This window comes from Porites lutea, chromosome 6, assembly GCF_958299795.1.
Source record: "Porites lutea chromosome 6, jaPorLute2.1, whole genome shotgun sequence".
Lineage (NCBI taxonomy): Eukaryota > Metazoa > Cnidaria > Anthozoa > Scleractinia > Poritidae > Porites > Porites lutea.
Window position 1 is genome coordinate 16,924,734 of NC_133206.1, and position 17,170 is coordinate 16,941,903.

A 17,170-nucleotide genomic window follows, 5' to 3' on the forward strand; every position below is an offset into this window, starting at 1 on the left:
CACAGTTGTATTAGATAAAGATGAAAATTTGTTATGATCAGGGTTGCAACGGCATCGGAGTTGTCATAGCAACGAAATGACGCTATTACCTATTTTACTTGCAGCAGTATATCTCGGCACTAGGAACTGTTCTTCCAAAATCGTTCACGAGAGCTTTTTCCTCCAATGGCGGCCTCGATGTTCGTGAAGTTTAAGCGAAATCTGTAAGAGCGTTATCGAGATATTTTGGGATGAAGTTTTTATGGTTAGAAACACAGTAAAAAATGGACAATATTGTTGTTTGGCCGTTATCTGTAAAACATAGGCACGTTAAACGTGCATGAGCTATTTTGAATGCGTCAGTGTAACTTTAATGCTTCGGTGTAACCTTACCAAGAGTGATGAATCTACCTCTTTCATCTAAATGTAGATTGGGTTTTTGAGCGAAGTTGCGTATTGCAGTACATAAATGAAAACGCGAAACGCTCAGCTGAGTCGATCCTAAAGCTATATATTCACTTTCCTCTGTCTTTCCCTGTTACATCTGGTGCAATTCATCAAATAAAGTGAAATAAATTTCTACTCACCATACGTTGATTAGAAGGAAAACTCTAAGGTTTCCTCGGAGTTTCTTAAGCCAAAATGTGACTCACCGAATACTGAATAGTTACGAAATACCAGGATTTTTATCATTGTGGTAGATGGTTGCATCATCATAATTCACGAGGTTTTCACGTGCGATTCTACTCAGTGAAACAGTCTTTAACTCCGGCAACTTATTTCTTCATGTTTTAAAAGCTATTGCTTCTCAAAAGACAAGAGCCTTTTTAAGGCATTGGTTACAAAACCAAACAGGTCTTCATACGTCCAAGTTACTATTTATCATTGTGAAAAGCCAATCTGCATGAGATGTACAGTCACACAGCTGGCACGTGAAAGTGTTGGACTTTGCCCAGTTTCGTGGTTCGTACGTGAGGGAATTCGAGTTATCACACAGTAATCTAGTAAACAGAATTATAAAAATAACTCATGCACACAATTTGCATGTGAAGATGTTGGTCTGTGGCCCTTTCACAATTCGTACGTAAAAAAGAGGCAAATTGTTTTACTACAAAATTTTCTCAAACGATTTTAAGAAATCACCTCGGCTTTATTACAACATCTGCAATTAAATTATGTTTCATGCAACGTCAAGGTTGATAACCTAACATTTATTAACATTTGTGAAACAGTCTTTAACTCCGATAACTTATTTCCTCATGTTTTAAAAGCTATTGCTTCTTAGAAGACAAAAGCCTTTTTTAAGACATTAGTTACTAAGCGAAACAGGTCTTCATACGTCCAAGTTACTATTATTATTGTGAAAAGCCAATCTGCATGAGATGTACAGTCACACAGCGGGCACGTGAAAGTGTTGGACTTTGCCCCGTTTCGTGGTTCGTACGTGAGGGAATTCGAGTTATCACACAGTAATCTAGTAAACAGAATTATAAAAATAACTCATGCACACAATTTGCATGTGAAGATGTTGGTCTGTGGCCCTTTCACAATTCGTACGTAAAAAAGAGGCAGATTGTTTTACTACAAAATTTTCTCAAACGATTTTAAGAAATCACCTCGGCTTTATTACAAGATCTGTAATTAAATTATGTTTCGTGCAACGTCAAGGTTGATAGCCTAACATTTATTAACCTACAAGAAAATTATCAAACTGCCGAAATATATTTCTACTTATATCATGTTACTCCACTCAATATAACAGTATCTAAATATTGTGTCAACTAGCTTCTTCCAATTTTATTCCCTAACGCTATTGTTTCTACTTAAGTTACGCATCTTTACTAAATAGAACGAAAAAGGTCGGTTGATCTTTGTAAACGAGAGAATAATATTTTTAAAGCTTATTTACAGGATTAACAATACTCGATACAGCTTTCATAAAAAACAAGCTGCCTTTTAAGCTTCTAAAACCACATTTTATAGGGCGCATACTTTCGAATTAAAATCTATATCTAAATATCAATTATTACTTCACTGGAAGAGTTTTGAAAATATATGATCTTTTATACTCTATCCAGTTGTAGCAGGTGAAACAGAACTCGATAGTCGAATTAGGTCAGAAATGCCTCGAAGCAGCATCCACACTTAAATATGAACCCTTAAACAGCTGCTTCACTGTTCACAGCGTTTGAATCATGAAGATATTTTGTGTAATGCTTCCAAACACCTGTACCCGTAATAAAAGACGAAAAAATTGTGAAGGATCAAGATGGCGGTCTCAAAGTGCCCTTGTTCGACCTTTACCAATGCCATGTTTAAATAGATGCCAAGATCTCATTGGTTCCTAAGCATCAACTCATAGTACCTTCAACCTTATTGGCTCTTGCAACAAACATCCCAACATACAAAGCCACAAAGATACAAAGCCACAAAGATACAAAGCCACAAAGATACATACGCTCACACCACTGACATATGAGCTATTTTTTCAAAATAGCTCAAAAATGAAGAGCTTTTGACATGCAATTTCACCTCATAGTAGTTTCAATCGTTTTAAAAACGTGTGTGAAAGATCATTTAGATAGCTCCAACCGATTGCTAGAAAGAAGGGTTTGATTAGTATGTATCGAAGCACTCTTGTTAGCGGTTTTGTAAACATTTTAGTCTTCTTTATCAAATTAGCGAATAATTTTTAAACCGCTCGATAGATTTTAAAAAAAATTTAAGATTCTTGAGATTAACCTTCCTTTTATATGACCTTTTAGTTTCAAGATTATTGATATATTGTAAGGCAGTAAAATAAGGGCTACAATTCGCTAATATTTTGGCTGAAATTTTGTGTTTACAAGTGTGAGCCTCTCATTATTCAGGGTATTGTCTCCAAGTTTCATATTTTCGTGCACAACAATAGCTAGCAGTTTTGCATATGTCAAATGCATTGTTAGTTACTGCTGTTCACGTGGAAATGAAACTTGGAGACAATGCCTTGAATAATGAGAGGCTTTCTCTTGTAATGACGAGACTTCCAATAAAAAAGTAGCGAATTGTAGCCGTTATTTTACTGCCTTGCAATGTATCAATAATCTTGAAACTAAAAGGTCATATAAAAGGAAGGTTAATCTCAAGAATCTTAAATTTTTTAAAAAATCTATCGAGCGGTTTAAAAATTATTCGCTAATTTGACAAAGAAGACCAAAATGTTTACAAAACCGCTAACAAGAGCGCTTCGACACATACTAATCAAACCCTTCTTTCTAGCAATCGGTTGGAGCTATCTAAATGATCTTTCACACACGTTTTTAAAAAGATTGAAACTACTATGAGGTGAAATTGCATGTCAAAAGCTCTTCATTTTTTACAGATAATGGCCAAACAACAATATTGACCATTTTTTACTATGTTTCTAACCATAAACACTTCATCCCAAAATATCTCGATAACGCTCTTACAAATTTCGCTTAAACTTCACAAACATCGAGGCCGCTATTGGAGGAAAAAGCTCCTGTGAACGATTTTGGAAGAACAGTTCCTAGTGCCGAGATATACTGCTGGAAGTAAAATAGGTAATAGCGTCATTTCGTTACTATGACAACTCCGATGCCGTTGCAACCTTCATCATGACAAATTTTCATCTTTATCTAATACAACTGTGGTGGCAGTTTTTCCAAAACTTTGTTTATGGCGACGTAGTTTATGCTCAAACTTGGGAGGTATTGACCCTGAAAAACTGTATCGAGCCACCTTAAAAGCGCCAAAGACGCAAAATAATTCATGCATATGTCCCGTGGGACGCAAAGGTCGATCGATCGATCTGAAGATGTTTAAATTTTTGTAGGATACCCATTTAATCTGATTTCTGTGGCTGTTCTTGCGGCTGTTCTTTAACTATTTCTTTAGGTCTTTGTTGTGTTTTACGATACAAGGAGTTCTTGATTCCAGTAAAATGTAATACAGACTGAGAGTTTTGGAGTCTACATGATACATAAAGGCCCAAAAAAATTCAGTTTAGTACTCATTGCTTTTTGAACTGGAACTCAATGGTTCTGTACTGGGACTCGTGATTCTTTGCAAGATGAGTCCCAGGACCAGTGTGCAAAGAAAGTCATTTCTACAGCTTGCCATTCAGACAAGCCGATAGCAACATCCACTTTCCCCGGGCTATCGGACACTACTTTCTTTGCACGCTGCCTAGGACTCACCATAGCTATTTGCAACAAAATCACTGATACTTGGGGAAACCACTACTGATCCAGATCACTTCTCGTTTCATTGTCCAGTTTTAGTTTGAGATATCAGCACCGTTTTACTCTCATGACTCAATGCAAAACCTATATTTGACTTGGATGTTAACGTTATGACTATGACCCGAGACAATCATAAGGTGTTTTACTAAAGAGAAATTAATAATAACGATTTATTGACAGTATTTCCAGTCTACATGGTAGCTCTATATCCGTCATGCTAACTGAAAACTAACGACTTACATAATGTTTTTCAAAAATCATTCACTATTTTACAAAATGCACTTAAAAACTGTTTAAACTATAACATCTAAAATACTATAATTATGTTCTTTGAGTAACCATAACTAAGAAACCTTATCAAGACAACTTGTAAGGTTAAACTTAGGCGCTTGTCGGCTCTACTCTTTAAAATTGTAAAACAATTATTTTTGAAAGTATTTAAGTCTGGACACCGCCTCGCATATGCGGGTAGGACATTGAATAAAGTCGCTAACGAGTCCTGGAAAGTATGCTTAACTTATAAAAGAATGTCTATTAAAGGCGCATTACTAGAGCGTAGTGTCACTGGGGATTGTGCCTAGGCAGTTGCAAGTATTCGGGCTAAGCTTCACTAAAAAGAGCTAGATGTCCAAGCTTAAGAATGTTTAATTGTGTATTTTCTAGTGTAGGTAGCTAGCCAAGCTCAAGGACGTTCCTTTCTAAATAGAAGCGATTCAAGACAAAACCAGCAGCGGCATTCTGGACGCGTTGTACTCTTTTCTGGATAAATGTGGGAAGTGGATAAGTGACGTTGTAATTAAAGTTAAGTTTGGATAGCTCGAGGCTTTGACCAAGAGACTTCTCAGTCTCTTGTGGTGATCTTTCTTAGAGTGGCTAGCACTTTATGGCATGATGATGTGACCTTATTTACATGTTCTGTCGGTTTAATGTCCTTACCTTGCCAGGTCCCTAACAACTTACACTTCTCTACCCTATCAACTGCCTTGTCTTTCAAGGTGAGAGGTGGAGTCTTAGTATCCGTCTACATCGAAGTCTTTGGGAGTGGCGTGATGCAGCCCCGTTAGCGTACTGAAAGCAAGAGGAGCTATCTTGTAAGCAATCTTGCATATCATTCTCATAACGATTGAAGAGAACGGGCCCACGAATTGAGCCCTGTGGAACATTAAAGAATAACAGTGCTAACTTGGCATTAACACCGTGTGGTTAATTACCCGTCGTTTCGACTTTGTATCGAAACGACCGGTTTCCAACACCTTGATTTTTGGCAAGTTACCCCAGGTATCAGACGTTTTTTTCTCGCGTGCAGCAGAATCCTTCGGTGTTGGCCTCATCTTTGTAGCCTGTGTACAGAACCCCCCTTCCCTCAGGAAAAATTGGAGAAGGGGAGGGGGGTTCTGTACACAGGCTACATCTCTGGCCCAAGGCCCAAGCCTGATGACTAGCAGCAGAGGCTTTTCATGCGCGGTTTCCGTTTTCGGTCGCACCCGTCTGGTATCTTGGGAAGACAAGTGGCGAAGTTATGAAAACGTGACCGAAACTGGAAATCGCGAATGAAACTTCGCTGCCGCGTTCAGGGTATTGACAAATAAGCATTTTTTTGCCCTTTTTCCGTGGGGAATGTCATCAAATCTAAAATTGTACAAATTCTAACATCTGCGTAAGTCTTAAACAGTATCGCGATGGATACTGAACATTAAATACAGAATCTACTCCTCAGCCCGACCTGTAATACTAAGCTACTTATCTTAAGACGGGAATTCTTGTCGTCTCGCTTCAGTTATAGGGGTGTAAATTGAAGATTTAAGTCTATACTAAGTTTTTCAGGACAGAAAGCTAAATAAAATATTTTTCGTATACAGATAATGATTCGTATCGCTTAAAGTTGTTACTCAGACACACGTGAAAAAATGCAAACAGCCGGAACAGGCAGGAAAAATACATGCCAGAGCAGGAGGAGAAAACCAAACAAACAGAAAACATGCACACATGGCGAACCAACAAAAATTTACAACCAAAGCAGAACTGTGTTCCCCACCCCCGTTTCACTTCTAATGGTCCGTCCCTCGCACTTCCGTTTGAGCGACGCACGTCAACCGGAAGTGAGACCTTCTCCCTTTAAAAATGCCTTGAAGCTAACAAATTTGTATTGCTAAGTTTCTTTTCTCTTATAAAGACGATTTACCCGAGAGTTTGAACCAAACCAATGCCCAATTATGCAAAAAGCTAAGTCCACTTCCGGTTGACGTCCTTCGCTCAAAAACGCTGTTGCTTAAGCCCCTAATACTGAGCCACTCTCAGATTTGGTAGCCATCACAAGTATCTCGTCCCTTTTCACAGGGACTCGCCTTTCCCCTCCCTCCGTACAACTGAAACCTCCTTTGTTAACTTTTACTTGGTGTACCAGGAACCTGAGTGTACTTATTTTTCACAGGAAGAAGTTGATAAAATCTAAAACTTTGGGACTGAACAACCAACCGGCTTCGTCCGTAGGGACTCCAGGGCTTTTTCCCATTAAGAAGTTAAGGGGGAAAAGAGGACAACCTGGCGGGAAAGGACAACCTGATCGCAGGTTGGAATGGACCAAGTTCGATTTATTTCTTAAAAAAATTATACCCGGCTTGAAGGAACAGAAAAAAAAAAGAATGCATTGTTCATCTCTTAACTTGGAGATTAATCACCATTTTTTTAATTTCATTCTCCCCCTGTTCTCCCCCTGATTCTCCATTCTACTTTACTTGAAAAGTGGAGCCACTGACCAGCAAGTACTACTTTGAATACCCGTCGCCACCATGTTGTCACGTGACTAGAAATTTTAATAACGGTAGGATGTGGGTAGCGTAAGTTCGAGAGCGGAATTTTCGTTGTGTCATAAACAACTTCAGCCTGTGGCAGGCTTCCTGCTTCATACCACAAGCTGGGAAAAAGGCCAAGAAAGCGAGTTCAACCTTGATAGTGAAAGGAAAAAGCAATGGTTATGAATAACGACACACTGAAGCAGGGAACGCCGACTCATGCTAGACAACTCGCGGAGAGCGACGACATTGCTAGCAGCTTGGTCTTAGACTCGATGCTGGGTTTTACCACGCATAAAATGGCCACCAGATTTCGTCCTCTGAAGGTGGACCAAGAAATCGTAAAGAAGGCACTCGAGCGATACGCCAAAGACGGAGACACAGAGCAAGCTTACAACGAAATCGTCTTCAACGGGGGGGATTGGGGGCGATGCTACTTCATCACAAAATCCAAAACTCAGATTGCGGCCTTCAAGGAACACGTAAGTTTATATATTTTGGTCTACAGTCAAAATTCTTTTCTTCCTTTATGTTATTTTCCTTCTCCGAAAGTGCAGCATATTTTGAACTGATTTGAAGGAGCTTTCGTATTTCGATTTGTAAACGCGTGTTCCGCTGTGTGTTGCAAAGAGCTTTACTACGACTTAAAAAAACTTTTGTGTGTTCCTAATTTATGCACGAAGCGGTTTTATTGTTTTATTTTCGGGTATCCAACTCTTGCATGTCAAATCTAATGTTCGGATTTGAATTTTCACCGAACGTCATCGGCTAGATTTTTTCGGTTTGATATTTTTGACTTCCGTTGTAAATCGAAATTCAATATGGGGGTTTTGAAATGACGTAATCGTGCACTGAGATGGTTTCGGTGCCGGCGTGCCGTTTCACAATGCATTTTGTGTCCCCCACATAAGCCAAAAGCAAAGCGCTCTTGATTACAGAACTTTTCTTATATATGAATTATTAATCCAAGTGGTCTTGATATTTACATGGCTATTGCCGAATCTTTGCTGATGTCATTGTTTACATTTTTTCTCATTAGAATACGAAGGAGCCATGGCCGTATATACGAACTAAATTCAAAAGTTGAAAGAGCTGATGAACATGAGCAATTTGTGCAATTTTCAGCTCTTTGCAAGCAATAATGAAGAAAAATCAGCCATTGAAAACTGCAAAATTGCTGGGTGGCAAGACAGTTAATTAGCTATATATAATCAGATAATTTCTCCGAAACCATTTGGTATATCAGGGTCAAATTTTCAGAGATAACTGAAATTGTTATGCTCTTTCAATATTCAGAGGTTTTATTTTATTAGCTTTATCAGATAATGATAAGCATATATTAATGAGGCAAAAAATATAAATAAATATTTGCCTATAAAAATATAAATTGAGGACTCACTTTGGAAAAGTGTGATAGCCTGGAATCTAGAGAAAGGGTGATAGGAACTTCAATTCACACAGTAATATTGTCGCATGACCAGTGTATAACTCAAGTTACAGAACATCAGCTCTGAACAGGATAATCTGTGAGAGGCTTTTTTCAATAAAGCAGCAATCAGTAAAACAGACATCAGGATTAATAATATTGTAACTTTAGTTTTGGGTTTGTAAAGTGCTTTGTATGGTGTGTTGCATCCCTCCAAATAATCCTCCAAGTGCCTGTGCATCTGCCTTCAACCCAGGTTACTACTCTTTTCCATTGTGAACTGTATAGACCAATAGATCAGTGGTATAGTTTACTGTTCTCACTTTCGTCCACTTTGATGAAGAAGGACAGAAATAAAAGGTGACAAGTTTTTCTTTTGATTGTAAGCAAAACAATAGTTCTTTGATCTTTAACAGCTTCTTCTTCTCGACTATACAAACAGGTTCCTTTATAAAGGAATCAGCCTTACATTACTCTTTGTTTTCACTTAGAATACATTAGCAAATGTCTACAAATTAAATGCTTTTTTCTGCATTAGGTTTTCAGATACATTGGAATTTTTAATGCAAACTCTGGTTTTAAAGTTGTGCCTTGTGACCGATATTCTGGTGAGGAACGAGGTGCAAAAGTTGTGTCTACATGTGATTGGTAAGTAGATCTTAATAGTTGTCTTCAAAAGTGCTTTTCCTCTCAGGGCTCAGAAAAATACAAAAATGAAATAACTTGCTCACAGTCAAGTCCTAACTGATTGAAATCTGTCATCCTGGTCTTGCTTCAAGGAATGATTCAGCTGTGGCAGGATTAGCTCAGTCAGCAGAGCGCTTGACTGCAGAGTGGGAGGTCGCAGGTTCAATTCCCGGGGCCGGACCAATACTTAAAGGCCCATGTTCACCCTAGATGCATTGTGCGCCCTGTACTCCAGAAAAAAACATTTCGCGTAGTTGAAAATCACTGCCTTTAGTGTGTAAAGTCAATCTTTGTTAATCTTCTACAGTTTGCTAAATCTGGTTTAAAAGAAAGTCTAAACAAGTTCTTTTGGTATTTTTCTTTACATCTTTTTGGATATTTTGGAATGGTATCGAGCCTTTTTGTTTCTGTGAGTGTTTGTTTCACTGCAGCACTTTCGATGGCGGCTCCATCAAAACGATCGGTTGGAAGCATGGTTGGAAGACCACGTCGACAGGGGTTGTCGAAGTACATTCGTCTCCGTGAATCAGCTTTTTCAATCCCTGGAGAGATGGGAAAGAAACTCTTGGCTGTAAATTCTACAGACAGTGTGTTTGCTGAGTTCCTTCTACATCGAATGTTCAATTGTAAACAAAGGTCCCGTTGAAATCAGTTGAAATCAAAATAAGCGAGTCAATCTAACATGAACAATGCTTTATTTAATTTAACCTATGAAGCGAGTGATATCCTTAACGTAAACTTATCGTCTGGCGTATCATGATTAAAGCCGGCTCTAAAGTAGCGAGAACTCTTATTAGCAAACCAATCCTTAGCAAAACCTAAAGAAAGTGTAATATAGCGATTATAGCGATTACAGACTGTATGCAGTGCTGATTCGGCGCTTTGCAAACACAACTCCTCGCTTATTCTTTCGAGAACACATACCTAAAAGCTTCCTAAGAATTAACAAAAAATAATAGATTGAGGAATCAAAACATTTCACAGTCGAATCGGGCTTCAGGAAAACCTCACCTGGTGCTTAGACATTCCGTAATTTATGAACTTCATTGTGTTCATCGGACTCAGCAAGGCATCCATATGCATTCACTACCAGTTTAAATTTTGAGGTGCTTTCTGCGGTGACATTTAAGGAAGTCGGCGATATATCTTCCTCCATTTGGAAAAGAATTAAAAGTCTTACTGGCCTCTTTGATACTGTCTGTCTAAGCTTCGGTCAAGCGTCAAAAAAGCTGCAATTGTGGTCTCCCTCGCAGTCGTTTTTAGTATCGTCACGCAACGCTCCTCAAAGTGGAAGCCAATCAAAACACTGCATTTGACAAAAGAATCGTTTCAAAACAAAAACACAAGCGCGCAAAGCCGTTTGGGTGAACATGGGCCTTTAAAATAACTTAGAAATGAAGGTACAGTTTTCTTTGCCCTGCAGGCGGCTGGACCTTTGCGTGGCTCAGATGACCACGTAAAATGGCGGTCCCGTCTCCACTAGGAGATGTAATAATAGTGTCTCCAGTTAGAGCTTCCATGCTAAATACATTGACACCGAAATAAAGTGCCTTTGTTTGATAGACTCATAGTTTTAAAATTGAGTTTTGGTTGGAAATATGAAATTTGCAGGGTGCTATGAGTGTTGGCCACACGTTGAAAGTGATTCAACATGGTCTTGAGAACTCAAAAATGGCCTATCCTGACAAACACTTGATACTATTAATATTACAAGGCTTGAAAAAACTTGAATTTCAGCTTGTCCTGTGGGCAAGCAGCTCTCATATTCTGCTTGTCTAGGGCCACTTCTTGCTTGTCTTAGTTAATGATTTGTTAGAGGATGACTTGCCTGGACCCCTGCCCATGGGGCAAAATAGCTTAAAAAGTTACTTGCCCAGCAAGAAAATCTACTTGTGTCAGACTACCAGACAGGACTTTTTTCTTGGTGGATCCATTGTTATTACAGGCACATTTAACTGTGACAAAATTTCATTGTGTTATCCAATGCCTAAGTTTAACATCTACTGTTATCTCTAGATAGCCCAGAGTTGTGCTCTAGCAGCACCCAGAGGCCTGTAGCACCCTGCTTTTGCTCTCGCGTGACTAGGAAATCTCAGTTTTTGTTTAGAAATCATGTGCTAGGCAGCCTGGTTTTCACAGGTTCAGAGCATTGGGCTCCCTAGAATTTCTCTTAGAACATGGCCTTGTAGCCAATATAGTGTTTTTATTGCAGGACTGTGTTGCAGCAGAGGCCAGTGGCTGCTAGTGAAGTACTTTAATATACCATAGTGCATGGAGGAAATATTAGCCCTTGCACAAGACTTGACGCTGTACACTGTATATGCCGGGCACCCTGCTAGATTATTGTTTTGCGCTCCCATTTCGTAGCGCAGAGGAAATTTTTTTGCCATGCTCAGTGAATTATCATTCTTCTACTTTTAGGTACAAAGGTGACAAGCTTCCGTATCTGTGTGGATGCATTGCAGCAATGACTGAGGAGGAAGAGAAAAAGCTTCTACGTCCTGGAGAAAATGATTTTAGCATTATGTTTTCCTGTAGGAAGAATCTATCACAACTGTGGCTTGGGCCTGCAGCATACATAAACCATGGTATGTAACAGAAACAAATCTTATTTTTGTAATATCATATAGTTTATGATTGTATACATGTACAATAATATTGTATTAGACAGTATAAACCACTTATTCACAAGTGAATAGCATTCATTTTGTAAGGCAATAGAGTAAACCTGTGACCCAGAATGAAATGATTTAACATATCTTCCTTTGTTTCTCTTGCAGACTGTCGGCCCAACTGCAAGGTATGCTTCTGTATGAGTTGGTATCTTGTGCCTTTCAAACATGCCTGAGATGGTTTTTCTACTAAGCGGTCCTATCTTCCACCCAAATTCATTAACGTGAACTTTAACAGGGTTGTAAGTGCTCTCTAATGGTTATTATTACTCCTGAAACAAAAGCAAGTTTGTATGGCTAAACAGTAAGTTTAGTTGTCAAACTGCAAGCAGTGATTTGCTTTATGTAATCCTTTTTTTCTGAGATGGCCAAAAACTGTTTTGGCTGCCTTATCCAGCATTTTTGTCCCTACTAGTGTGCAAGTTCAGGGCTGTGCTCTAGCAGAGCCCAGGAGCCCCTGGCGCCTAACTTTTGCTCTTGGGGGACCAGAGAATCTTAGTTCTTTCATGCAAATCATACACTGTGCACCCTAGTTTTTAAAGGTTCAGAGCACTGCACCCCCTTCAATTTTCCTAGAGCATAGCCTTGGAGGTGGTACTGAAGGTCATTGAGTTGTATGTGAATACAAATCTTTTGCAAACAAATTTCTTGTTCCAAGGAAAGGTCCTTGGTTACACTGTAAACAACTTTAATGATTGTCAGTACTAATATGTACAGTAAGTTGTTTAATGACTTTTTATTGCGTGGTGCAGTTTGTGTCCATAGGTCGAGACACCGCTTGTGTTAAAGTGTTGAGAGACCTGGAGCCTGGTGAGGAGATCACATGTTACTATGGTGACGATTTCTTTGGTGACAACAATTGCAATTGTGAATGTGTGACATGTGAAAGGTACATCCCTTTTAAAGCTTTTCGTAAACAGGATTCACACCATTAAAAAAACAAGCATTTCTTGAAATTTTTCTGTGTTAATCAACTCTACTTTCAGTTGTACTGGGTTTAGTTAAGCACCCTTATTATTAAGCTCTCTTTATCATGATCAAAAAAAGAGTTTCGGGGCATTGGTCACTTTGGCACAAAGAGAAATTTTATGATATGAGATTAAGGTGCTTTACTTGTTATCATCATGATTTGACCCTTCTCCCCAAGTGGGGAACATGGCAGGAGTATTTTAACACGTGTCCAGTTCACTATGATAAGATTTTATAATTTATTCTTGTTAGCAATAATCAAAGCTGCAGATAATCTTATTACCACCAGACTTGAAAAAGTGACTCGTTTTCCATCAGTCCAATTATCAAACCAAACAGGACCGTTGGGAGTATTAATTATAAATTTACGGACATGTTTATTCTTTTTTCAAAGAGCCTTTTTGACTGGGCAATGTTTTGTTAATATCTTTTTACAGACGAGGTACTGGGGCATTTACATCCAAGGTGAAAGCTGTTGATAAGAAACAAAAGTATAGTTTCAGAGAAACGGACAAGAGGTTAAAAAGGTTGGCTCGCCGAATGACAGGTAAATGCTACAAAATTATTGAGAAATTACAAGTCAGCTTACTGTAGTTCTTGGTGTGGTGTAATGAAGGTGCTGTTTAATAGTAGCCTTAGTCAAGTAGTTGTACAATGATTGTAGAACATCCCGTGAGCAATTATGTTTTTGTTGCAAGTTACCTTTTAGAGTAAAGGTTCAAGACAACTGCAATAGAAAGAAAATTACATAAAAAAAAACAAGACTGAGGGTCATCATTAATGCTTCTGAGATTTGGACGTGTGGTTGAGACTCCATGGCCATAGTTTTTCTATGTACAGTTTCGGACTTTAAGGACAGGCTTTGGCTCACTGCACATGTTTCTGATAATAGTTATTTTCACTCCGCTGACACACAAATCAGTAATGAGAAATCATTTTACTGATTCTATGACAGTTGCGTGAAAAATAATTTCATGAGAATCTGACTCTACTGGTAAAAAAAATATTATTGTTAGTACTTGATTGAACAAAGTCATACAAGTTAAGTTTGATTTATGTCTCACAATCCTTCCATTACCTTCCCACAGGCTCATTTCTTGATGTTGATAATGTTCCCTCACCTAAAGTGTCAGATTCTGTGGACAGTGGTGCAGAAGAAAAACTTTGTGAAGAAATTGATTGCTTGATATCTGTTGATCTCCACACAACTGATCGTGAACGAAACCAATCAACAACCACAATTCCTACAAGTAGATTTTATTCTTCTTCTAAGAGACCAAAACCTCGGGCCAGTGTCACAATTGGTCTAAAAGAACTGAATGCTGCAAAAAGAAAACGACGGAGAAAAGGCCCAAGGTTATGCATGCCCACAAAACGTCGGAGAAAGCATACTTTTATTGGACATATTACAGAAGGCCCACTTGATGAAGTTTGCGCGTTTGTTCCACCAGAGAGGCACACATCTGTGGATAGTGGTGTGGACATAGCTGACAATGCTGACAATGATTTGTTTACGTATAGTGATAAATATAAATCTAACTTTACGTGTGACTTGTATCTTCCATCAAGGTCATTGGGAAAGAACAGTGACGGTTTAATGCTAGCCCGACATCGTTTGTCTCTGGATTCAAATCTTGGCCTTCTTCCTCTTCAGAAAAGCAGTGCCAGTTATCGCTGCCCATGCTGTCCTTGAACTTTTTAAGTCAGTGGAACATTGAAAACTATTATTATCCATGTGTCTCAGCACTACACTTAAACAAAAACTCTCAGTACCTTGAACCTTTGCTAAAAAAAGACCTTTAGTATTAGGCCCTTTGCGCAATGATGTCTTTTTACTGCTACGACCAGATTTAATTTTTTTTCTCTGTAATATTTAAAATTGGTACTCCCAGTGAAGTTTTGTTAAAAAAAACCACCTAATTTGCACAACAAAGCAAAACCGTGAAGGTCCTGGTAGTTGTAGTATAATGACACCATCATGCAATGGCTTTTTCTGACTTATACACCTGACTTCAGTCAATTTTATCAGTTTCATGAAAGTTTAGTTTTGGAAAATGTAAACCCCTTCAATTTCCACTGACCCACAGGAATGACAGTTCAGCTTTGCTGTAAAGAGGCAGCTGAGAGTTTCCTCCCACAACACTTCCTTCCTCAATATGAGGGAGTTTATGCTTACAGTGATGGAAGTTAAGATGTGTGACTAATCAAGATGGCAGTGTATTCACAATCTTTCACATTATTTTTACAGCTGCAATGACCAGCTCCCTTAATTTATCAGGAAAATAATGTTGGAAGATTTTCCACTGTTAAAAATTTGTTAGAGACCGCATCCACATAAAAAAATGAAAATAATGATTGGTCTTCCTAAATTGCCATAGCCTGCAAAAGCAGATTTTTATTTTGCTCCTTAACCCTGCCATTTTTTGTACTTCACTGATTGTTGTTGCATAAAGTCCCTTTTCAGCATTGACATTTTCTGGGTCTACACATAATTTCTGTGTGGTGAAAATTAAGGAAAAAGAAAAACTAAAAAAATATTAGTGTTGTATCCACATTAAAGTAATATATTCATCTATAAAATAATAATAATAATAATAATTATTATTATTATTATTAGCCGGGAAACAATGACTTACAAAAATTTGACTCATCTAATTTCTCTTTGATGTCTTCTCTATTTTACATTAATTAAGCAAGTTAACTAATATGTGCCAGATGAGTATTGTTCAACATTACGTCAGTGTCTTATCTTTTGTTAGCGTGTGGGTTCTAAATTGCCTAAAGAAATATTTAGTCTGTGGTTCTGTGTCAATTCTGTCTTTCAAAGGAAGATTACAATCAGGATTTTCAGAAATGCGGTTGGTTTAACTAAAACACCCATTTTTCTCTGTGGCAGGGGAATTTGAGGGAAGTTCCTTTCATTTCAAAATAGGTGGAATTGTTATTATTTGGGTGTTGTGGCACTGGTTGTCACCTTTATCTTGAATATTGTACCCTTTTATATTCCCAGGAATGTTCTTTTTTTTTTACAAAAAATAACTGTTCTGGAAAGTATACCTATCAATTCTTGTGCCTTAGGTGTGATCCCACCTGTAGTACAGATCAATTAAAACTTAAACCATTGTTTGGGAAATGAAGATTCCCATGTGAATGATGGTAGTTTTCCCTAAATCTCTTATTTTGGAAGTGAAAGCAATGGAACTGTGTGCTTTGGAAATTTTCAGAATGTGTTAAAAAAATGATCTTCAGTAAACATGAGTAAACCTCAAAACCATCAACTCATTACTGCTGTAGAGTTTGCAGTCTAGTTTTCTCACGTCTGATTGGTTTTTCCCTTGCGTAAATCTGCAATTACAATTTCATTCCATAAAATCAATATTTCTGGGCTGCGTTGCTCGAAGCTGGATTAGTGTGAAATTTGAATTCAGACATGAAAGCTTAAAAAATAAGTTCAGTCCCATTCTTTTTGTCTACGGTGTAATTAATGAATGGTCTAAAGAGAATAGAGAAAATATCAGAGAAAATGCCCTTATTAAACAAAAGAAAAGGAAACTCGGATTAAAATTATTTAACCCCAAGTTTAAGCACTAATCAGCCTTCGAACAACTGGGCCTCTGGTGTTCATGTTTTTTTGAGGTTAACAATAAAATCTTAGTCCTTAACTTGTATTGGCCTTGGTATTAAGTGCTTAGTACTGAGAAGTGTAAGCTCTATATAAATATTCTATTATTATTATTAGTATGTTAAATTATTGATTAGGCTGGAAATAGTCAAATATTTAATTAATGTGTAAGTTCTTTTTTATTGGCCTGGCTGGGGTGGTTGTTTCAGAGCTGACCATTAACCCTTAACCAAAAACTTTCTGTCATTTATTTTGCCAGACCTTTATTCAAAAGCTAGTTCTGCATGTTATTTAAGTTTCATGTGAAAACAGGACATTATCTATACAAACAGAAACTAAAGGATAGAATTACTTTGCACAAAATCATTCAGTATTGGTATTGATCAGAAGTGAACTGAAAGCCTGTAAGTCAATTGAAGTTCAGTGGGGTAACTAAGTCAATCTTCAAACAACCTGGTCAATCTATCTGAAGACTTTCTGAGGGAATAAAAAGGGCGAAGAAGTGATTCCATGCAGTTATGATGTAGTCACATGTAATATGCTTAAGCTGACCTTTGTTTTTCCAATGCATTTTTAGTTAATATAGGGCTTGAAAAGAGCCTCATCTGGTAGTTGGAACATAAGTAGATTTTCTTGCTGGGCAACTAACTTTTAAAGCTTACTTACCCAATGGGCAAGGGTCCATGCAGGCAAGCCATCCTCTAATAAAATTATTAACTAAGACGAGCAAGAAGTGGCCCCAGCCAAGCAAAATGTGAGAGCTGCTTCCCCACAGGACA

General features: G+C 38.0%; 1 protein-coding gene across 1 annotated transcript; it reads left to right on the forward strand.

Moving 5' to 3' along the window:
• The first annotated feature begins 7,036 nt into the window (after positions 1-7,036).
• LOC140940578 (histone-lysine N-methyltransferase KMT5B-like) lies at positions 7,037-15,782 on the forward strand. The gene is made up of 7 exons (XM_073389570.1): positions 7,037-7,497; positions 8,980-9,089; positions 11,550-11,716; positions 11,909-11,928; positions 12,553-12,689; positions 13,207-13,316; positions 13,858-15,782. Exons 1-7 carry the CDS (start codon positions 7,192-7,194, stop codon positions 14,460-14,462), a joined length of 1,455 nt encoding a protein of 484 aa, XP_073245671.1. The 5' UTR covers positions 7,037-7,191; the 3' UTR covers positions 14,463-15,782.
• Positions 15,783-17,170: the final 1,388 nt, after the last annotated feature.

Bases quoted from the DNA above. Each gene is read 5' to 3' on its own strand.
- LOC140940578 (XM_073389570.1), top strand. From the start codon at position 7,192: ATGGTTATGAATAACGACACACTGAAGCAGGGAACGCCGACTCATGCT. The intron at 11,929-12,552 runs GTATGCTTCTGT...TGCGTGGTGCAG, and splicing joins ACTGTCGGCCCAACTGCAAG to TTTGTGTCCATAGGTCGAGA. The intron at 13,317-13,857 runs GTAAATGCTACA...ACCTTCCCACAG, and splicing joins GTTGGCTCGCCGAATGACAG to GCTCATTTCTTGATGTTGAT.